Consider the following 23,866-nt stretch of genomic DNA (forward strand, 5'->3'; position numbering starts at 1 on the left):
TTGACTTCCGGGTTGGATGTGCTCGAGTTCCCCGCCTTTTGGATACGACGCCTTGACAACAATACACGCGAAGTCAAAAGTTTGACGTTTTAAAGCATCTTTCTTAGTGGACATGTAGCTGAAGTACTGGAGGCTATTTACTCTTCGAACCAAGCAGCTGGTAGCTATGTTGCTGCCATCCGACGTCGCTCGTCTCGTTCTGGGTTAGTCTGTACAGAACGAGCGAACAAGTTGTAGCTATAGCATTAGCTGGCATAGTTACGTTTTAACATCATTGTCAAAAGCTTTCGCTCGTCCGTTGGGCTTATTACCTAACAAGAGAAAAGCAATGTTGAACGTCGTTAATGTGTGCCGAATTTGGGGAGTTGCGTTGTATCAGACTGTTAATGTAACGTTTTTCCGTCACCAGGCTATCTTCAGGAAGAGGGTCTGCCCGTTACAAGCCAAGCATTCATTCAGGAGAGCCAAAACCTGAAGGAATATGCGGAACACACCATGGGAGATGGAGCTCTCCCTGCATGCGTTTTTGTAAGTTGCATGTATATATCAAAGAACATGATTCAAGATTAAAACCGATTATTTCTCTTCCCTGCAGTCTGTCTTTGGGAAGGGACTAACAACCATTTTAAATGAGTATATGGCTGCCAAAACAAAAGGTAATTTGCCACATTTAATATTTGCATTATAACGAGTTCATGTGTTATAATTGTCTCATAATTTCCCATTTCATCTTTTTACAGAGACTTCCCATGAAATACCTGCTATGATGACGTCATTGTGGAAAAAGCTGGATTTTACACTCAAACAAATAAAGTAATTCAATTGTTTCATGTTATGCTAGTTTCCCTGGAAATCCAAAATGACCCTGTTCAGGACAAGCAAATTAGAAAATGCATTGCTTGATAATATATTTTTCAAAATGTAATAATGTGTTATGTTTATCTTTAGATCTTTACAGAGTACTGCAGCTAATACAGCAAGTCAGAGAAGTAAGTGACTGCAAAAAATTGGCAATGTCAGGAAGCTTTGTATATATGCTGGAAGGTTGAAAGATTGAACACGATCTGTTTTAGAACACTTTAGATAATTCTTTGGATGCTCGCTGAGCTGAAGTCAGCTTCTTGTGTGATTTCGGTTTGAGTTATTGTGTGATTGTAAAAGTATTTTTTTCCCCATAAAATATTCTTTGGGTGCCAAATGCAATGGTCTTTAGGATCCTTGACATATGAGGTTATATTGAAATTTGTGATTTGTTGACTGCGGGGAATCCTGCATTTAGCATTCTAAAATGATTCAGAAATGATGTGTTATATTTTTGGACAAAATTTAGGCCCGGACCTAAACTAAACCATTATATGTACTGTCTTTTTCCATTATAGCACGTACGCGTGCTGGAATGGCAAACTTGGCGAGACAACGAGTTTTGGCGGTGTCTTCAGCAAGCAGTCTTGTATGTTCCTCAGAAACATCCTTAATCAGCAGCCCAGCACTCAGCTCACAGAGCATGCTCAGCCACTCCACGCCTTTGAGTCACAGTTTTCCACAAATCAGAGCCCCCCCGGGCACTGCAACACCTCAGCAGTTCCATGATATCAGCCGATCACTCAATATACAGCGTAAGTTTCTCATAGCATCTTTAGATATATTTCTTTTTCTGTTACTTAGAGAAAAAAACTTACAGTGTGAATAATATGTGACATGGAAAAGGTAAAATCAAAGAATGGAAAAAAATGTTCACCATGCTTTCCTCTTTCAGGAGATTCGCCAATACAGATAATAGTTTCAGAACAACGAGCAAATCCTGGACCAATGTCCCCAGGGCGACGGAAATGGTAAAGAGAGCTGTTATTTTTATCTGCACAGTGACAGAGGACCAACATATTGGCTGAAAAATACTCAAATGTTGCACTATGAGCTGAAATTCATGTTGGAGTATCATAAAATACAACAGTTAGTTGATATTTACATTGTTTCCCCCTTTACTATCCACATCTGCTGATATTCATGTTGCTATGTCAAAAATGTCAACTAGTAGTTCGAATCAGTTCTGTTCTATTAAGCAATATGCTCTTGTGTTCTGTCTTCAGGGACACTCCAAGGAAAAGGAGTGGTGGGGTGGTGGGAGGCTCCAGTGGTCCTGTGAAGCACAACACACCTGTCAGCAATCTCACTGCTGAGCCACAACCCGAAGACGTAGCTGATGAGAATTTTCCGGTACATGTATATACATCCTGCTTTTATTAAGAGTATGATATTGATAGTTGTACAAATGAGAATTTGCGCCAAATGTGTCCACAGCAACTAGTGATACAAAATGCTCGTGACAAGATTCTGGGAGACAGATCATTACAGGAAAAACTTGCTGAAAACATCAATAAAATTCTTGCAAAGTAAGTGTTGCATTTATTTTCGATTTTGGCAATGGTCTTTTAAGCACTGATTTCCCCTAAAATTGTGACCCATATTAATATTTTCTTCTCGTTTTCCCCATCCAACCTTAGTGAGCCAACTCCCCAAACACAAAAGGCCCCATCAAGTGCAATAGAAGACGACCAGTCAATTGATGAGATTCTCGGATTACAGGTGCGCAGTTTCCTAATTGTCCTTGATATTGTGATTATTTTTAGCACAAACCATTCCTTGCGCAGTGCTGTTGTCGGTGATAATCTCTACCGTTAAATATTTCCCCAATTATTTGGCCTTTGATTTAGGGAGAAATACATATGAGTGAGGATGCAATCCATGACATTTTGGTGCAAACGGAATCTGACCCTGCATTTCAGGCCCTGTTTGACCTCTTTGACTGTAGTAAGTGTCACTTAGTTTTGCCTGAAGTAAATATATTTGTAAATATGGCATGGTTCTTCAATTTTATGAATTCATAACCCTGATTTTCATATGCAGATAAACCCCGACCTGATGGAGAGCCAGGAACTATGGATATGGACAATAAGACAGGAGAGAATGATAATGCCGGATTGCCACCATCTACAGTTGGGCAGCTTCAGAGTAACAATCCAGGTATTTGATCAATTAAATTCGGAGCTGAGCTTCAATTCCTTCAGGTCAAGAATGAAATAAATCATTCATCACCCATTTCATTCTACAGGCACCACTCTGCATGAGACATCTGATTTAACAGCAACAATGGTGAAGCACAAATCAGTCCAAGAACGCAAGACCAGAAAATCAAACTCTCTGTTAAAGAAGAGTGTACTCGGATCAAGCAGCAGGTCATCGCAGTTAGAAAACAGTACTACTAAACTGCTAAGAACGCTTGAGGAGCAACCTGGTGAAAATGGAAAGGAAAAAGCCTCGCTCTTTAGTAATGGTGTTGATGCATTGCCAATGGATATTGACAACACATTGAATACTTCAGCTATTTTGGAGAGTACGCCCACTCTCAGGGAACTGGAGTGTGTCACTAGCGACAACTTACCCGCCACAATGTCCCTCATCGAATCAACAGCTGTCCTTTTACCAGGAACCACTGCTACAGCGGAACCAGTCGTTAATGTGGACAATCAAAGAGAAAAAAAACAAGAAGAAGTCTCGCTAGTTCAATCTGCTGCATCTTTATCTTCACAGAGTGATGAGCCCGTATTTTTGTCTCTTGATCAAGTTAAATTGAGTGGCAATTCCTCTCTTACCTCAGTTGAAATCAGTGGTCAAACAATTCAGACTCAAATGAATCTCTCAGTTACATCTCAATCTTCTTCGAGCTCGTTTTCTTCTGCAGTTTCCACCGTTCCGAACAGCACTGCAACAAATGCAGTAACGGCTTGTTCCCCTCCCGCTTCCTCTGTGAGCACACCTCATACAGGTCTACTTGACTCATCCACATTTACGTCCGCCACATCCCCCGTCCCTGGAATGGTCGGCGCGGCTCAATCTAGTTCGTCGATCACCAATTATAACAACCCTAGTAAAGATGTGACTGATTCCAATAATGTCGTTTCTTTGAAGATCATCATCAGCGATAACCCAGATGAGGATTCCTCAAGTGAAAAAGCTTTGAATCAGGCAATTTCCAGTATTTCAACAGAAAAGCCACCCACAATCTACCTTTCCTCCCCTGCCAAGTCCCCCAGAGAACCCGGCACACCAAGAGGCACTAATTTGGATGAAACGACACTGGCAGTTCATGGCTTACAAAACTCAGAGGCACTCGCTATTTCGCCCTGTAGACCTGCGGCATTAGTTCCATTTCATCAGCTAACAGCAACACAAACACAGCTAGCTAATTCACCTTGTAGAGCTGCGGCACTAGTTCCATTTCATCAGTTAACATCAACAACGCAAGCAAGGCCAGCTAAATCACCTAGTAGAGCTGGAGCACTAGTTCCGTTTCATCAGTTAACATCAACAACGCAAACAAGGCAAGCTAATTCGCCTAGTAGAGCTGGAGCACTTGTTCCATCTCATCCGTTACCTACGACGACGCAATCACAGCAAAGCTACATTATTCAACTACCCTTGGACAGTGCCAACCCTGTGCTCCAAGGAGCAAGTACGAGTTATTTCCTCATGACAGAGCCCCTGAAAGCAGATATTTCCGGCAGACAGGCGCAAGTGCCAGCAGGTCCCTCAAAACTACAACTTTTGTCCAAAAACAACTCCTATAATGTTCCAGCAGCAGCTCCTACGCAAAGCCTTGTCACCGGTATGCTCCGTTTGTCACTTTTATTAGCGTCATGAATGAGTGCCAACATTACTACAAAAACAAGCGTGTTGTTATTTCTTCACAGGGTCACCACTCATTTTACCATCACCTGTTAAGCCTATGATGCTTCCTGTGTCTGTTTTGGGAAAGAATCCTACTGGAAATGTCCAAATGCTGTCTAATCAGGTAAAATAACTTCTCACGCTTTCTCACTTCTATTCATTCTGATCATGACACAGAATACTGAAAATGGGTGTTGTTTTACAGCTTGTTGGAAGACCAAACTCAGTGCCATTGCAGCAGACCGTAACTTTGGATCCCAAACTTTCAATGGTTTCCGCCAAACAGTCCACAGCCGGTGGTAAGTTTTAGCTGTTCCCCGTGACAACCAGATACATGATTGTGATTTACTGTACATTGATTTCTTCTGGACCTACGTAGCTTTAAAAAATTGTGACTAATGCCACCTTTACTCGGCACTCGACCTACTCAGCGCAGCTGTAATCAATGCTTTTTAGCAAAAGCAGGAACAGTGGACTTTTGCAAACTTACAGTTTGGCTCCTATTGATTTGCACAAATTAAAGATTTTCTTTAAAGAAAATGTTCATCGAGAACATATGGAATGTTTATCATCTTTTTTTATTCAGGAATATAAAGGTTTTATTTAAGAATATTTTTGCCCCCCCAATGCATTTCACTGGGCATCTATAAACTGGTTTTCACTATTTGCGGGCCAGCTCAGTCCCTATCTCCCACAAATAGTGGGCGGCCATTCTGCCCTATGGTGCTGGATGGCCTGCTTAGAAGAAAGCCTGGCTCGTCCCTCATTGGTTGACCCGAGTCATTATTGCTCTATTATAACATTCCGAGTTCCAGAAATGCAACAATAATCGAACCCTGTTGCTGGGCATTTACTCACATTTTTTTCCTCTGGACTATTTTGATCTTCCTAAATTGAGGTGAGTAGAGTTTAGCTGAGGCGGTGGTGGAAAATCACCATGTGTGCTCATTTCTCTGACCTAATTCCTGTCAATTCCAGGTATTATGCACAACGGGGGGACGCAGAACCTGTCAAATGCAATTCAACAGCATGACGCAAAGGCCTCTTGTTCCAGCCATAAAAGAATTTTATGTTTTGACTCATCTGCCAAAATTCAACCACAAACTTCTAAACCAGCAACAGCAACCTCTTCATCTGTGACAGCATCAACTTCAAAATGTGTCACACAGATTAAGAAAGGCCGTTCACAAACTGCCCCCTGCAGGCCTGCTATCCTAGGTGGCAATAAGCCAAAACGGAAAGTCGAGACTGTGAGGTGCCCACCAGATCCCAATGCTGTCTGCAATTTGGTTGAGTCCCTTTCCCCTCATCAACAACAAAATAATGTCAAAAAGACCTCGGGCAAACAAGATGCTAACATAATCAATCAGAAACCTCAGATTGCAAGAGGGAGCAGGGTTGACGTATCACAGCCCAAGTCTGTAAAAAGCTCAGCACCAGGAACTAATGTGAATTCTACAGAGGGGAAACACAGTCACGATGAGGTTGTGGTAAATGATGGAGCGACACCGAAGGATTCAGGTAGCTCAGAGTTGTCGCTGTCGTCTGATTCTCAGCTAAAATCAGTGAGCAGTAAAGACGATGTCGAGAGTAACAGGAAAGAGCCTACAGAAGAACAGGATGAGAAGAACACGCATACTCTGGACAAACCAAATGTGATGGCCGACAAAGAAAACAAAGTGGTGCGTTGCTCACAGGAGCAGCAGCAGTCCTGTCACACGCCTTTCTCCTCAGTACCTGCAGACTTGGCCCCTCCAGCTGTCACACATACATCAAGTTCCCTCCCAAAAGCTTCTAAAACTTCTTCAAAGACCAGCTCTGTGGCCATACAGGGTGCTGAGATGCTGCAAAACAGGGTGCACAATTCTCCTCCCAGACCTGGTAAAAGATTACCGGTAGGACTCAACAGCCCTGACCTGACTGGTCCACGAAAGCCAGGGGCTGGTGGTGGCCAGGACGAGTCTATGAATAGTCCAAGAACTCCTCTGCAACAGAAGAAGGGTAAAGATGCAGAGGGAACGCCCAAGAATCTTCGTTCCCATAACACCCCAGACGTCCCCACCTGTAGCCCCGCCAGTGAAACTGGCAGCGAAAACAGCATCAATATGGCCGCTCACACACTTATGATCCTGTCGCGTGCCGCCATCGCCAGAACCGGCAGTCCACTCAAGGACAGTTTGCGCCAGGAAGCGGGCAAAAAGTCTCCCAGGGGCTTGAAGAATTCAAAGAAACGTAAGCAGTCACCACCCACTACTGCCCCCCCTGTTAAGAAGTCTTCAAAGCAATCGCCCACTAAAAAGGCAACACGGGTAAGACACAAAATTTGCACTTCGACTCTTACTAGTATTTTAATGTCTGTGCAAATTTCATTTAATGATGTGGCTTGTATAGCATTTTGTAGTTACCACTTTAATTGATGGTTTTCTGTTATAACTTGAAATTTGAGTCTTGGGTTTTCAAGCTCAGTCAATGACAAAAAAAAAATCAAGATTTCCTCTAGATCACATGTCACCAAAACAGGTGGCGCAAGACCACATCAGAAGATTCTGGCTGTTCTCTGCAAGAAGCTGACTTAAAACAGTATTTGTTTCAAGAATTACGACTCGCAAAAAAAAAAAAAAAGCTGAATAAATAAAACATGCACCAAAATAAAAGAACAAAAAAGGCCACCAACAAGAAAGGACTTGTTTTTTGGAGCCAGCGGTCAGACAAATTTAACCATACCACATGGTGGCACAATTACTATTTTTGTCATTATGGTTTTTGGATTTATTTTTTCCTTATTAAGTAACGTGACTGATAGGAGAACTCTGCATATTTGCTGAAACCTTAGAAGTACAATTTTTTTGTCCCATGTTCCTCATGTAATTGCATCTTTTTGTTTTTAATTCTGCAGCAAAGGAAAACACTCATAAATTGCTTCCCCCATGACCTGGATGTGGATAAGTTCCTTTCTTCACTTCACTACGATGAATGAAAGTGGACTAGCCAACAGAAAAGGGCTGCTATAACATGACCTACTTGAGTTACGTCCCTGAAATAGAAGAAGCCTCCTGGCGAACCATTGCCCATGGTTCCTTGTCATAATCTAACCTTGGACCTTGTTAACTGAAATACATCTGTTTGGCCGGTTTAGACTTTAATTTTCTCAGTGTTGTTGGCTGGTGCAGCAGTTGAGCAAATGTGGCACTTTTTGCATACTCGTGCTGTTTTGCAGCAATAGTTTTATTCTTTTGAATACTTACTTGTTCTCAAGGACTTTTCTTTGGTCAATATTTGACTCCGGTTTGATGAAACCAACTAACAGTTAAACATGTTGACATGTACAAAAACATTTTGTAATTTGCGTCTTCCAATAAATGTGTTACTCCCTTTTGAATAGGACTTTTGATAAGTTTTATGATAAAAAATAAATGTGATGTAATTAAGAAATAGAAATAAAGCAATTTAGAAATATGTGAATGTGAAATTTGGGAGCAAAAGTACAGCATATCACAAGTCTAAAGTTTAAATGATTGTATTTTTGTATCGCAATAAAATTGGAATTCAATAGTTATTTCTCATGGATGCGTGTGAGGAATATATGTGTGTGATTACAGATGAATGTTTTTTTTCTTTCAGTGATCTATTTGTTTTTACTTTGCTATACTCTTAATTTTAAATTACGCTCGTTGTGCAGTTGGTTGTTGGCAAATTTGGTAAGCAATGATAATGATTGGATCAACCAATAGGTAAAGGAACTCAACTACTTCATTTGGTAACGTTAAAACGTCACCGCTTTATTACTCCGAGTGGTGATAGGATGCACATTAGAGTTTGACACAAATAACTTATGCGCACTCACTCTACACACTGTTTGACTTGAGCCAACGTTTAAACTATGTCCTTCCTAACCTTTAATTTGAGATGTTTATTTGTGTCTTTGCCATCAAAGCAAATATAGGGTAACTATTTACAAGTAGCGCCGCAGAGCATGCTGGGAAGTGCGGTGCCTCACCATCGCTACAATATTGTTTTCACATTAGCAGTGCACTTTAATCATCCGATTGGAGTTTAATCTAGAAGAAGAAGTTAAATTGAAAAATGTCTTCTCTATTAATTAATATTCCGCCTACAATTTTGAATTTTAACATACATTCATTCTTTACATATTTCTGCTCACAACCAATCATATTCCGTCTTATTTTGACATTCCACATTTGTTTCCGGGTGAAGAAGGCAGGAAATAGGTAAGGCTGTCATTTCATTTGAACAAGTATCACTCGTCTATCTCCTTATATAACGTGTTTTTTGGTAAAATTATGCTAACCGGAATTATAGGAGTGTTTTTCATGTCATGATTAAGAGGTTCGTATTGACCTTTGAAGAGCATGTTCGGTTGTAGAGTTCAGACGTCCCTCTCAGCGAGTTGGCTAACCGGTTAGCATGTGGGGGTGAAGAAATGTTTTGCAATCATGTCCCATAACGAAGACTGCCTATCTTAACTAGCAAGGTTATTCATGGCAACTGTTGACGCAAGTGTCTGGTGACACTGAGAAACGTTTCAGGGGGGTTTGTCAATACAATATTTTGTGTTTTTAAACACCACACTCGAGTGTTTTTAAACACGTAAACTGCAAGGATCCGTGGTAGTAGACTGACAATGATGTGGCTGTTCAGACAACATTTTATAATTTATTCTCTGTCTTCCCTAGACTTCCCCCGTAAGGTAAACATTGACTGACATGGCAGCCAATGGAGACAGTTGTGATAAGCCTCAAAGACGCACGGGAACTAAAGAAAAACAGAATGGCAACTCCACAGGTTGGTTATTCGAAAGATTCCGATTCATTTCCTACGGAAGTGAGCTCCTTGAATCGCTGTCACATCAGTTCGGGTTTCGCACGCTATTGCAAATGAATTGCTGATTGCACAAGTCACGAAAGTGAGGAGGCAGGTCTAAGAACAAATCTAGAATACATGAAGTATGCATGCACCGTTGACCATTGAACATGATGAAGTAATTGCTTTAAATGTAAGTAAAGAATGTCACGACGATCGCAATTGTGGTTTGGTTGCAGACTCAACAATAAGAGAGAGGCGACAGAGAGATAAGGAAGAGCGCCTGTCTCTGGTGTTATGGAGGAGGCCTGTTACTACACTCCATTACTTCCTTCTCGAGACCTTAATCAAGCTAAAGGAGTGGACAAATAAGTAAGAAGCTCTATTGGTGTTCTTCTTTGGAGTTATTTTTAAGGATCATGTTTGTACACATTTGACCTTTTACTCATTTAATGTCATTTTGTTGACTTAATCTTCTGCTCGTCTAACGATCAAGCCCGCACAATTTAAAAGAGTAATAAAACCTGATGCTTTTTGTTTTTTCTTGCTCAGGCTTTGGCAACGAAGGAGTATAGTGTTCTTAGTTTTGGTGTTATGTAGTCTCTTCGCCGCCGCCTACTCCATAGAGGGATCACATCAAAAAGTAAGGCTGAGTTTTGTCAGTGCAAGTGTGTGAGTGAAAGATAAACTGCAATCATTCCCATACCACCAGTGTAAAGGTTAAAGATAAGTCACTCTTTAAAACAGTTCCATGAGCCTTTGAGAACTTGCATGACTGTTGTTTATTTTATTCTGTGTGACTGGTTAACTGAGGATCCTATATACAGATGCTTCTCACAAAATTAAAATGTCCTGAAAAAGTTATATTTCTACAATTCAACTTAAAATGGGAATTTGACAATGTAAATGAAAAATATGCAAATCAATACATTTCAAAATTTTATTTCTTTGGATTTTGCTGATCATGTCTTGTATCTTAAAAAAATATATATTGCATCGTCAATGAAAAAAAAAAAACAAAAATGTGTGACCTCCAAAACAAAACGCTTGCGCCTGTATTTAGTACAATACAAATCCATTTATCCGAATAACTTACTTCATCTGGTGTGGCATGAATGGTACCGGTTTGCAGAATATCTCAGGGGTTATGAAAGACCAGCATGCTTCAATTGTGGCTTTAAGCTCTTTATTGTTTGGTCTCATCCCGTACAGTTTCCTCTTGACAATGCCCCACAGATTTTCTATAGGGTTCAGTCAGGTGATTTTGCACGACACTCAAACATGGTAATGCCATGGTCATCGAACCAGGACTTTGTACTTTTAGCAGTGTGAGCAGGTGCCAAGCCCTGCCTGAAGATGAAGTCTGCTTATCCATAAAGCTGGTCCGCTGAAGCAAGCATGACGTTTTCTAAAATGTCTTGGTAGACGTCTGCGATTACATTTGACTTGATGAACCAACAGCTGACATGGATCCTCAAGTCATCATAAACTGGTGAAACTTAACACTGAACTAACGTGAGAAAAGATGACTTTTGACCACTGGTCATGGAAATGTGCCTCTGGTGTTGTTTACTATTGAGGAGAGGTTTTACAACAGGAATTTGACATTTCAAGCCCATTTCCAGCATCTTCCTGTGTGTTGTTTCTCACTTTGTGACAGCACTCTGATTGCTATCTCTCTCTGTGTTTTTCCCACCTTGTGGAAGGAGTCAATGAGTTTTTGCCACGACTCTCAGATCTGTATTCCTCATGTCTGAACACTCATGAGCTAATCTTAGACAGGACCCTTTTGCACGTGTTTTGAATTCCTTGCCTAATTAGAATTTCAGTCTAAACCTTCAAAACTGTGGCTTCTCGCATTATTCTAATTTCTGAGTTTGTGAATTTTTTTTTTTTTTTCGCTGTAAGAACTGATCTGCAAAATCCAAAGAAATAAAAACTCGAACTATATTGATTTGCATATTTTTCTTTTACGTGTTTAATTCACATTTTAAGTTGAATTGCAGGAATGCAACAACCTATTCAGGATATTCAAATTATCTGAGTAGTACCTGTAGACACCTCCGATGTTTATGAAAATGTCCATTGATGAAACGTGTGGGTGCGTGTGTGTGCGTGTGTGTGCGGGGGTGTGTGTGTGTGTGTGTGTATATATATATATATAAGAAATATGGTTACAAGAATGTGACAATATAGAATAAATCATAAAATGTTCGATGGACATTAGTGTTTTCTACTAAGAAGTCTGGAAGCTCAAACTGGGAGCAATTTCCCCAGGGTGGAATGGAAAACTCCAAGCGGAATTAGTTCAATTTCAGTTTAGTCAGCAGAGTATTCCATGCTGCAGGGGCAGCAAAGTTGAAAGCTCTTTTTTTTTTCCAAATTCAGTCCTTACCTAATGAACAGCCAGATGAATTAGAAAAAAGTGTTGTGCAAGAATGCACTGCTTGTTTTTTTTTTTTTCTTTTAATGATTGTTCTTGTTGTTTTGCCGTAAAGTGCACAAATAAGGGATTGAGTCTTAAAGCGCCTTCTATGAACTGGGTTTAGCCAATTTGCAGATATCTGTATACTCTGAGAAGGCTAGTTCGATTTTATATCCAACTCAAAAGGGTCGGTTAGGAAACTACAGCCAGTGACAAATCTAAGTCCCCAATGAAAAACAGCATCCAAGGACCAGAGACATTGGAATAATGCACTTAAAGCATATTCCCAAAGTCCAGAATGTGAAAGATGTTCACTGTCACAAATTTTTTTGTGACCCGGAGAGAAAAGTAACTTTTTCATGAAAAGAACCCCATCCACACCCAAAGTTTAGTGACAAGATTATCTTTATGGGTTTTCAATGAAAGCTCCGGATTGAGGATAAAACCTCAAAACTTGTAATTTAAAATTTAAAGAATATGAGTTTCACTTTGTGAAATCCACTGCATTGCAGTCGTCACCAACATCCACGTTCACATGATCTTATGATCAGTGTCTTCACATATACTCATTATTAATAATGATATAATGAAAGATAATTTGAGCGATGGATGGATGTTATTTATGAAGTGTGTATTAAGATGTATGCATGTATTTGTTTTTGGAATGCATATAATGGAAGTATTGATATTTTTATTTCCTTTCCAGTATGTCCAGTACCTAGAGAAGAGGTTCCTCTGGTGTGCGTACTGGGTAGGTTTAGGAATTCTGTCCTCTGTTGGCCTGGGGACTGGTCTGCACACCTTCCTTCTCTATCTGGTAAGATAGGGGTGGACACGGTGGGGGTGGGTGCCGGGGTCTGTCCGGTGTTGCATGATATTTCCAATTCCACAGCGCTTTTAAAGAACATTTTATGGATTCTTAAAAAACGAGACTCACAAACCAGCTGTCAAGCTTTGCCATTTTGTTCACTTTTGTTACCCATTTGGCCTTGGTGGAAGTCTGCTCCGCCTGAGAGCCATCATACTTTTACATGCTTTAAAATGTGGGTGTATCACGGAAAGCAGCTATGCGGGAAGATTGTACCCCTTAAGTTGGTGCTTGAAATGTTTCTTGAAGTACAGTTCTGAGAAACCATTTTGTTTCTTGCTGCAGTGTATAACGGGATAGGGGAGGAAAAAAGCAATTGCAACATTTCCCGGAACTCTGAAAATGTTCCAGTATTTAATCTTAGTTATCATACTCGTATAGTCCGGCTATTTTTGAGGCCGACATAAAGAGCATTTGTCTCCCAAGTTTTTTATCCTCCCCCCTTTCGATTCATAGTTTTCATTGGACAGCAGCTGAATACATTGGACAGAGAGTCCACACAAAAAATATTTTGATAGGACATTCAGATTTCTGCTTTACTTCTAATTTGACCGCCTTGATTTTCATATTTCACATTCATTGTTTAACCCAGCAAACTATCATGTCCTTCAACAGGCAGTTGCTGAATGACCATGCATAACTTTAAAGTAGGGTTTTTCTTTTCTTTTTTTTTTTCTTTTTTGTGGTTTTGGAGAAAGATGAGAAATACTGAGATGTAAGCAGATGGGAAGGCTATAAATTGGCATGGTAATTTTTGTGTGTGTACTGGGCACATGATTCAGCCATTTCCATTCCCGTACTTTTTCCTTTTATTGTTTCAAACACTGTTTCTAGCTTTAAAAAAAAAGTGCATAAGAACCTGAAAATGTCAATGTGTATGTTAGTGGTTGTGTGATTCATGCGGAGACGGTGACCTAATCTGCTCTCCCATCTGTGTGTGAGGAAGTATTGACCGCCAGTATGGAATATGGCCTCCATACTTTTTTCTTTTTTTTTTGTATTTGCTCTTTTTACTATTTGTGGCAGTGAAGGATGTCAACCAAGAAACATTTTCTGTACTTTTTTTGAATGAGGGATACATTTATCAATTTTGTTGGGGTGGTTCACCCAGGCCTGAGAGAGGTTGGAAGGTGATTTATTTTATTTTTTTCCTCCCTCCACTACGAGTGTAACGCATCCCCAAAGAGGATGATGAGATCACTTTGCTCATGGAAAAGGGGATTTAATCGGACGATGATCTTATATTCTGTCATAGTCTCTGTTTCTGAATGTGAACTTAGAGATACACAAACATTATCAATTGCTGTATTGTTTAATTTGCTTTCCCCCAATTGTCTGTCATTTTGAATATTTGCTGACTTGCCAGGTTACTGGTTGCAAAGCATGCACGCGGAGTGTTGCTTTCCCTTGTGAAAAGAAGAATCTAGAAAACATTTTTTTTTTTTTTGTCTGAAGAAATGTAATTTCATCCTGGTTTAAAGTAGACCGTGTGTAAACTGAAGAATGCTCCTCTGTTCTGTGGTGCATGCTGCAGCTTCAGATTGCAGGAGAGGTTGCCGTCATCACTCTGTAATTGTACGCTGTCCAACTTGTGTCAGAGTTGCTTCTATCACTTGAAGGCGGCATAATGGAGTTGCTGTGGTGTGGCTACAGGTGGGCCTGTTCTTAATGAGGCCAGGTGGGGAAGCCGAACAACGCATCTTTTCAGCCAATAATGATGACTTGACAACCTGTCAGACACTTTATGACTCAGCCACTGTCTCTCTGTACCTGCAGGGAGGTGATTTTGCTCGTGTCAGACCACAATTTTGTGCTGAAAATACTCTTTTATGAATGTGCTGTAAATAAGTGGAGTGGAATTTGACACATAATGCTCCATTGCAAAAGAACTAGTCCAACAGGAGATTAGTTTGCCACTCTGGAATAAAATAAAATATTGACCTTGCATTGTTCATTCTGTTCTCTAAGATACATTGTAACGTAGTAGGTTGAATTTGTTACTTTTTGTTTTCTCTTAGGGCCCTCATATAGCATCAGTGACACTGGCAGCATACGAGTGCAGCTCAACAGATTTCCCAGAGCCTCCGTACCCAGACCAGATTGTGTGTCCTCAACTTGTAGGGGCTGAGGGAAGTATCTCCCTCTTCTCCATCATGTCAAAGGTCCGCCTGGAAGCCTGCATGTGGGTAAGTGGATGTTGTTTTTAATCTTGAAACTCAAAGGGGGGGAATCCAGTGATCTCAGTTCCAAGAGGTGGTCACAAAGTATGACAGCAGACATTTAGGCCAGCATTTTTTTTACCTGATGGCAAGTACCATTGACCTTGTTCTTAGCGAAGTATGTCAGAACTAAAATTGTTTGTCTTTTTAGGGTGCTGGTACTGCCATCGGAGAGCTGCCTCCATATTTCATGGCCAGAGCGGCACGTCAGTCTGGCACTGATCCTGAAGATGAAGAATATGAGGAGTTTGAGGAGATGCTGGAGCAGGCTGAGAACGCACAGGTTGGAATTGCACGCTTGCATTTTATTGTGATTCCATTCTAATTTGTTTTAAAACCATACCACATGTAATATTTTGCGTCTTATCACATGAGCAATATATGAGTAGACATGCGCTGATGTCATTCCATGTATAATGAGAGCCCTTTGAAGACATTAGAATATGCCCAACTGTGCCTGTTGTGCTGCTTTTGCCTACAAAAGGTAATTTGAATACAAATTGCTCAATAGAGTTCATCAACAAAGAACAAGACTTGCGTCTCTAAAATCACAACTACCTTAAAACTTCATTGATATGCTGTCAGTTTCCTGAATGAATAAATTTGCAACATACCTTGAAACTATGTTATATTCAATAATACTTTTGGTAATATCATTCATCTAACCAGTGACTATTCTAAACCTGCTACATACACATTCTTCTCTTAATACAATTTATATCGCGTCATCAATTCTATGATTAATTTAATTTGGTGCGTAAGGAGACAAATTTAGATAATGGGGTCCTTTCCGTGAAAAAAAGTATGTCACTGCAGCTGGTTTGGATGGTAAAGGGACGAAGCCAGTAAAACCAAAGCTAGGAACACAATGCATGGACAGAGAAGTTCGAAATACAATACAATACAATAAAATATGTCAATTGATTTTTGTGTTATGAAATGTGACAGATAACCTGCCCAATTTCAATTAAAACAATGAGACTCCTCTGATGCCGTGGAAGCTCTCTGCAGACATATGTGTGAGGTAACTACAGAAATGTCAGGATAAGCCTACTAGAACATCTGAACTCCACTTGAGGTTAATCAGAAGGACTTTGAATGGTGGCAGGTGTGTGTTGAGTCCCATTTAACATAATTGTGAATGTTCAGTGGAAATTAATTTTGAACAAAGCTATGTCTCCAATTATAAGTGGTTGTGCACCTGTGTTTGTTTTTACTTCCCTTCTCCAAGTTGGATTTTTCTTTATTCAACCAAGTTGCACAAGTCGAAGATCACATTAATGGTGGAAAAAAAATTATATAATTTGTAGTGGTGTAATTTTTAGAGAGGTGTGTAGACTTTTGATATCCACTATAAATATGGGTATGTCATCACATCTGTTTCCTCTTTTACATATCATGCACGACAAATATGAAGTTTCTATCAAAACGGGTAGCCACTAGTCCTCATAATGCCAACTGACCATGAAACAACCTTCCAGTCATTGGTCCTATGGTGCCACGTGACTTCAGTGAAGCCCCTCCCTCTTCACGCTTCCAGTAAATCCTCCTGTGCGCGCGTGAGTCACCCTGAGCGTTGCTCCCCCTCTAATCATCCCCCGGGCTTTGTGCTGTCTGCATCTCTCCCGCCCGCCCCTCTCTTTTCACGGGTCTCTAATTTGAATGACAGACAGCTCTGTCAGGAAGCAGGTTCACATGACTGGACGCTGTTGAGATCAGATGCTGAGTCAGCGGGACGGTAATTGGAGAAACCTGGTGTGCACAATCTCCATGATCTGATCTCACCTCATTGGGTCACGGCTGATTTGCCATCATAAGAAAACAACTGATTGTGTTCTGTATCTTGTATAATGATCATAACGTACATCCTTTTTCTTACAATGTACATACAAAGCTATGTTGTTGTCGAAATGTGTGTTGCTTTTGGATTAATAGATTTACATATGTATTTGACACTGTTTTTGAAGAGGCAAGTTTAAAAAAAAAAAAAAGCTGATTGTTGGTGTTATCATTAAAAATGTAATAATTTATATAGTTTATTTTTAGAATTTGTTTAAATAATTTTAATACATTTTACATTCATAAATACATACATAAATCATGTTTATTTTATGCATTTTTTTAAACATTTGTTTTCCCAATAGCAATGCCATCATAACTTTGAAAATAAACACAAAAAGGCAACCATATTAGCTGATTTGCCAGTATTCTGACTGAGACTCGCATTTTTTGTAAAGACATACACACGAATGAAAATTTTTGTGTATATAAATAAATCACACTTCCGCATCGCTATTGTTAGGTTTATAAAAAAAAAAAAACATCTAGTGTTTACCACGTTTGTCTTTAATTAGCTTGTAATATGCCATGGTGTAAAAGTTTGTAAATTATTAATATCAGTTATTATTATTAAGGGTCACACCCAAAGAAAATTGAACATCTGGTTACAGAGATGTTGTATCTTAGTTTTTTAAAATATTTCTCTTTCCCTCTTACAGGATTTTGTCACTAGAGCAAAAATGGGAGTCCAACACATGGTGCAAAAAGTGGGGTTCTTTGGAATCTTGGCCTGTGCTTCGGTAGGAAAACATGCTGTTAAGCTTTGTCATCTTTTTGCATTTTTATTTTATAATTGTAGTTGCATGGGGCAATTTTTGAACCTTGTGATGTCTCTCCTTTTAGATCCCAAATCCGCTTTTTGACTTGGCGGGAATCACCTGTGGGCACTTCCTGGTTCCTTTTTGGACCTTCTTTGGGGCAACTCTCATTGGAAAAGCCATCATCAAGATGCACATACAGGTCAGTGCCTCTATTCACCCACCTAAAAAAGCTGGTCAGAAAGTGACAAGTAGAGGCTAACTTCCACCTAAATAACACAGCAATTGTGCAGTTCTACTTATCATGACCACAGAATGAAAGGATGCTCACCACTAAAATAATACACTCAGAACATGGAAAAAGAAGTCAGAAGCCCTCCATTGTTCGGAGTTTTTCCGTTTTTCCTAGATCAGAAAGTCCTGCTAATTAAAGAGATATTTTTTCAGTCTTGCACACAAGTGACTAATATGAACCTTGTTTGAGTAACTTTGTGTATGCGAGTCAGTGAGTCTTATACCTTTCCATCCCTGGGTGGTACCAGCCAGTGACCTCACCATCACAAATTTCAAACAAAGGGTCCCGTCACGCAGCGGGGGTTCAAGAGGATGTAAAGTGGACATTAGCGAAGAAAGTTTAGCACAATAAAATGTCTTGAACGGCTTGAGGCTTTATTCGTGGGTGTGCGTGAGTGTGCTTTGAACCTGGTGGACATTTCATTTCATATCCTGTCTAGAATTGTCCAGGGGGTCCATGTGTCATACACTTTAAAATGCTGATCACATTCATGACCGGAGAACAATATTGTGGTATACCCCCACTAACACTGTAAACCACATGAAGTTCCTTGCAGCTCGAAATCGAACAGATTGCCACGTTTAGATTTTGTAATTAGTAAACATCAATAGGTCTGTTGCCAATTTCAGCCTTGGTTTGACGTCATACAACACAGTTTGGGAATGTGTCGTATTAATCTTTTGCTTTACAGCATTCATTGTGTTTGTCATCTGTCAACAGAAGCTGTTTGTTATCATCACCTTCAGCAAGCACATCGTGGAGCAAATGGTGTCTCTCATTGGGTAAGTAAATTCATGTGAATCAGTCAGGTCACTTGCTTTGTTGCGGTTGTCAATTGCTGTCACCCTGAAACCTGCATTCCCGTGAAGATAAAGTGTATCATACCACTCCATGCTTACATTAGCAATTTAGAGTTTCATGCTTATGTGTTCACCGAAAATTAAGTATTAAATTCTTAGTTCTGATGTTTATTTTTTATTTATTTTTTTTTAACACTTTCGCCTTTTGATATTGCTTTGCCTTCATCAGATGAGCCTGAGAGAGGTTGTTTAAAAAAAATCATAATGCAGTGCTATTCACATTCATGAGACCACCCTAAGCATATCTATGGCGTGCGCGAGACAAAGGCTGAGATGCAGTCTTTTCATACGCCTATATGGCTGGGGAAAAGGGTTGTTTTTTTTTTGGGGGGTGCAAGTCCGAGCTTTACTCTTCTTGGTCTCGGTTTTTGGAAAATACAATTCCCAAAAACACACAACTCCAGAGCAACTTATAGTGCGAAAAATACGGTAACTGCTTTCAATGTGGGTGTGTGTGTTTGGGGGAGGTGTGTGTGTGTGGGGGGGGGGTTGTCCACATTCTCCGCCAGCCATTTACATCCCTGCAGCATTGGTGATCAGTCATGTGAGGTCCCATCTAGACATGTTGATATGAGTCAGAAAGTTCAACAGTGTTCCCCAGCAATGTGGGAAACTTGAACCTAGACTTAGAGTAATTAAAACCGTCTGCTAGAATTGTTTAATTTATCTTATATTAATTAGTGTTTCAACCATTAAATGTAATATCCAAGTCATCTTTATTGAGTGTAGTTGTTAAAAAAAAATATTAGGCTGTCAAAATTAAAGCGTTAACTCAGGAGATTAATTAATTTTTAACTCAGTTAAATATTTTTACTCAGTTAACTCAGTTTGATTTACTTAAAAAATAATTTGCATACTTTGCAAATATAGCGACATATTGGCTGTAGGTCTTTAGCACATCATCTAAGAAAAAACCACCATGCTCAAGTTAACACTGGGCCTTGTACACCAACACTGTTGGGAGTCTTGGTGCTTGTGGGCAGTTTTGAGAAATGTTTCTTAGAAAAATGCCTGTGAAGATCTCTCCGTTTAGATCATATTCAAGAATCAAAGAAAGCTATTGGAACAATCTGAAATAAATATACTTGATATTTGGTGATTTTGCATTAATTCCAAGATATTATTCAAGTAAATATCTGTTACAAGCTTCACAAAAAATACTAGTTGAAAAATGTGATAAATCACAATTAATCATGGAATTTTTTTTGTAATTGGTTAAAAAATTTAATCACTTGCCAGCACTATTTGTTTAAAATTGCTCCATATAAAATGTTTCCAACAATAAAATAGTGTGCTGCTATGCACAATAAGAATTTAAAAAAGAATTTAATGAAATCATTCAATGAAAAAAAAAAAAGGAAACCAATTGGTCATTCATTGGTAAGTTAAATGTTTTATGTTCGCTTTTTTGGTCATAATTGCTCTTAAATCAATCAAAAATATAACTCTCCAAATATTTGAATTCCGGCATTTGATAGAATTTTCATGGATATTGGAATACTAAAATATTTAATAGCTTCAACCGTGCAGCTCCACTGTTATATTGTCATATTTTGATAGTTTAAAAGGAAATTCTTGCTTCAGGTCCCCAGCATTGACCTGCAAAATTTGCTCCTCCAAATTACAAGGTTACTCCTCAAATGAAGTCATTGACGAGCAAAAATGCTCATCAGAGAAAAAAGATAGAGGTGTGCGAGATGGACAAAAATGTATATCCTGATACAGGTCATTTTAGATCCCAATAAGAATAAACCCCATTTCATATTTTTATTTAAAATTACATGAAATTAATAATAGATGTCTGAGATTTTTTATCTTTTTATTTATTGATAAAATGCATATTTTGTACAGACCATACAATAAAATGACCAAACGTGAATGTCCAAATACCACTGAAAAATATACATTTGTTAGGAAATGCAGATAATTGCAAAGAATTAAAATAAATACAACACAGTGCTAATGATTCAACGGTTTCAGAAATTTGAATTTTAGGAACACAAGATTGTCAGCTTGTTCTGAAGGCCTTACTGTGATGTATGTCTGAACATTAGGAGCACCATGTCCAAAGATGTGCAAGCATCTCGTCATCTCTTTTTATACTGATTAATCTGTGTACACCTTGCCCATAAACTAGAAATAAATAAATAAAAAAAATACATGATATAAATGATATACTGTTGTATCAAAAAACACACTTGACCATTTCCTGATCTAAGCAGTGTACAACATAACATAAAAAAAATTAAGTCAACTTTTCAGCAGAATTGCCAAGCTAAATATTATTTGATTAGTTCATTACACATATTTGTCATACATCCACATACAGTACCCCCACCCCAAAAAAGCAATACACTAGTCATTTTATGAACAGAGAGTTCACAACATTATTTTTATAAAAATGGTTTAAAATCAACTCACTGAACAAAATTGTAAAGGTAAATACTAATTTGCTCAAGACAAGTCTTGGTAATATATGCTAATAAAAAAAAGATTCACATCTTGGTTATTTTATGATCTAAATCCAGCCTCAGAGTGCGGTTTAAAATAAAAAGCATAGCATAAAATACATTTTTCCAATAAATAAGTAACTATAATACCCGCAAATATTGCATGGACTTTGATGACACTGGGACCTCATTCTAAGGCTGGATCATTTTCAGGAAATTGCTGATTCTGTTTGGTGAAGACAATGACATTCTGACAGAAGTGTTGGTGACTCGCCGTGATACGCGGTCTGCGTATGCATTCGTGTGCGCTCAGTCAACGTGAGATCAGCTGTTATTGATGTTGGTTTAATTGTCTCTAGTTTTGCTTAGTCGAGTCTAGACAGTATGCTTTTGTCCTGATCAGACCGTTCTGTGGGACCATTTCACTCACTTGTTTTTTTATTTTTTTTTTTATTTTAAACAATTTGCTGTTAAGGTATAGAAATTATGAGCCCATTGTGCTTTGCCCCACCCCTGAATAGATAGCATACCCTGCCTAATAAGGAGCCAAGTACGCCCTGATTAGATGTCTTTGCACCCAGATGGTGGTAAGGGTGATGACATCATGTCGAGTCACTTCCCGATTGAAGGGGCTGACACAAGTGCCTGAGGAGAGCTAAGGAGTATAAAAAGGAGGGCTGAGGACCAAGTGCTTCACTTGCCTCTCCTCCTGCTGGACTCAGGATGTCTGCTCTTGGGATCTTTTCCTGAAAATGAATAGAAAAAGTCTAATTGTATTCATGCTTTGTGAGCTTGGGCTCTTCCTCCAGTGGTCTTTGGGTGAGTATGATAGTCATTGTGATCTCTGTCTCGATTTGCTGTGTTTGCCAGGTCCATACCCAAAGTGGGACCGTCACTCCAGAAGCCCTTCAGCCATTACCTGGAAGCACAAAGGAACAAGCTGCATCATGGCGAAGGACGCAAGTCATCGGTAAGGACAAACTATTTCACTTGCAAATCTTTCAACTCAAATGAATAACTTTGGGTAGTGATTAATTTCTGGACATGACATTTACATGGCTTGGCACTTGACTTACTACTTCAAATGCCCTTTTTGTCCTAAAGTATCTGACTCTGAGATTTTTTTCCCCTTTATGCCCATCATCACAATGGGGCTTAAGTAAAATAAGTGTAGACTTCCAAGTTTCACAAAATGTAGTGTTTGTAATTAAGAATTCTACCAATTAATTTTTTTTTGTAAATAGCTTTATTCTTGTATATGATATATAGCAACACAGCAGACCTCAACAATTTGAGTTGCTGTGACTGAGAAAAGTAACTTTTGAAGCCAAATAAATGGAATAATCAAGGCAAAGTTTGATATGAACTTATTCTGTTGTGTGCTCGGTAAAAAGTAGCAACACTTGCAAACAAGTTGCAGTTGAACGGTGTAATGTATCTTCAGGTCAGAGATTGTCACGGACATCGTAATTTTCATCATAGTATTAAAGATTATGGTCACTTTGTCCAGATTCCACTGTACCTCTAAAAATCACGGAAGTAGTAAATATATTTAATTCCTAAATGGTCAATGCCATTATTTATTTCTAATCATATTGTTCCAAAGAAAAAAATTGTGTGGGGTGAACCGAATGTGTTTAAATGTTATTCCCGAGTTATTTTTCATCAACCTTCCTTACCATCAATTTCAAATACAAGTTCACTGTATGTTTATCGTGGCCGATTAGGTGAAAATCAGCAATATAGAGAGACCATAAAAGATGTTTTTTTTTAATAAATATGGTACTATATATTTATCATTTTACCCATACGACGCACAAAAGTTTACCTTATTAAAACACACCTAAACTTGTTATACCTTTTTCAAAACACATTTTACATTTATTATAATTTTAACACCAAAAATATTGCCAGCAATACTGTGCATATTGTCTTGTCAGTCTGTCCAAGAGGCAAGACCTAAGTGCTTGGCCTGTAAAATCAGTTGTCTAGGCGAGAGCTGTGGTTTACAGGAGCTTCTGCATGAGTTTGCCTCCTATATTTTACTGTTCAATGGACGAATGAGAAGGTTTTACAGCAAGTACTCTATAGTATACTGTGGGGGGAAAAAAACAATATAGCAGAAGTGTAAACGCTTACTTGCGATATATAAGGGGAGAATTGTATTTTTAGCAAAATAATTTGACTGCTACATTTACAGAGTCATGAATGTTTAATTTAAAGTAACATGGGGTAGAAATAAATAATCTAATATCACTGTTATGTTCCAGGATGACAACTGGCTTTCCTGGCTGTTTGAGAAGCTGGTGCTGGTCATGGTCTGCTACTTTGTCATCTCCATCGTCAACTCGATGGCTCAGAGTTACGCCAAGCGGCTACAGCAGCAACGGCACTTGGTGGAGAAGACCAAGTGACGACAGGCGAAGTGGTACAAACATCCAAGAAATGACTGCGTCTGCGGCCGCTGCCGCTCAGACGATGTCCACTCATGACTTGCCGACAAACCTCACCCTCCACGCTCAGAGGCTGAGTGCTCCAAAGCAGACTGACTATGTCCTTGGTATGTGTGTGTCTGCATTTTAAAATCTGTCTCTACCCTTTTTGTA

General features: G+C 39.2%; 2 protein-coding genes across 4 annotated transcripts; both read left to right on the plus strand.

The window, feature by feature from the left end:
• The first annotated feature begins 13 nt into the window (after positions 1–13).
• npat (nuclear protein, ataxia-telangiectasia locus) lies at positions 14–8,281 on the plus strand. The gene is made up of 17 exons (XM_088301273.1): positions 14–203; positions 410–528; positions 596–656; positions 741–813; positions 949–989; positions 1,380–1,616; positions 1,757–1,832; positions 2,088–2,214; positions 2,299–2,390; positions 2,502–2,583; positions 2,712–2,808; positions 2,905–3,021; positions 3,110–4,663; positions 4,749–4,849; positions 4,931–5,024; positions 5,704–7,034; positions 7,622–8,281. The coding sequence occupies exons 1-17, from the start codon at positions 167–169 to the stop codon at positions 7,700–7,702; spliced, it is 4,320 nt and encodes a 1,439-aa protein (XP_088157399.1). The 5' UTR covers positions 14–166; the 3' UTR covers positions 7,703–8,281.
• Positions 8,282–8,847: 566 nt separating this feature from the next.
• vmp1 (vacuole membrane protein 1) lies at positions 8,848–23,825 on the plus strand. Of its 3 annotated transcripts, none has more exons than XM_088301126.1 (12): positions 8,848–8,954; positions 9,420–9,528; positions 9,786–9,918; positions 10,099–10,189; positions 12,678–12,788; positions 14,858–15,025; positions 15,210–15,341; positions 17,557–17,637; positions 17,741–17,857; positions 18,671–18,732; positions 22,131–22,230; positions 23,531–23,825. In XM_088301126.1, exons 2-12 carry the CDS (start codon positions 9,450–9,452, stop codon positions 23,672–23,674), a joined length of 1,218 nt encoding a protein of 405 aa, XP_088157252.1. In that variant the 5' UTR covers positions 8,848–8,954; positions 9,420–9,449; the 3' UTR covers positions 23,675–23,825. The 3 variants fall into 3 exon arrangements, with proteins under 3 accessions (XP_088157252.1, XP_088157251.1, XP_088157253.1); XM_088301125.1 differs by lacking the exon at positions 8,848–8,954 and adding an exon at positions 8,962–9,072; XM_088301127.1 differs by lacking the exon at positions 8,848–8,954 and adding an exon at positions 8,962–9,072 and having other exon boundaries at positions 12,678–12,722.
• Positions 23,826–23,866: the final 41 nt, after the last annotated feature.

Source organism: Idiotropiscis lumnitzeri, chromosome 7 (genome assembly GCF_059441095.1).
Source record: "Idiotropiscis lumnitzeri isolate Australia: NSW breed Sydney's pygmy pipehorse chromosome 7, RoL_Ilum_1.0, whole genome shotgun sequence".
NCBI lineage: Eukaryota > Metazoa > Chordata > Actinopteri > Syngnathiformes > Syngnathidae > Idiotropiscis > Idiotropiscis lumnitzeri.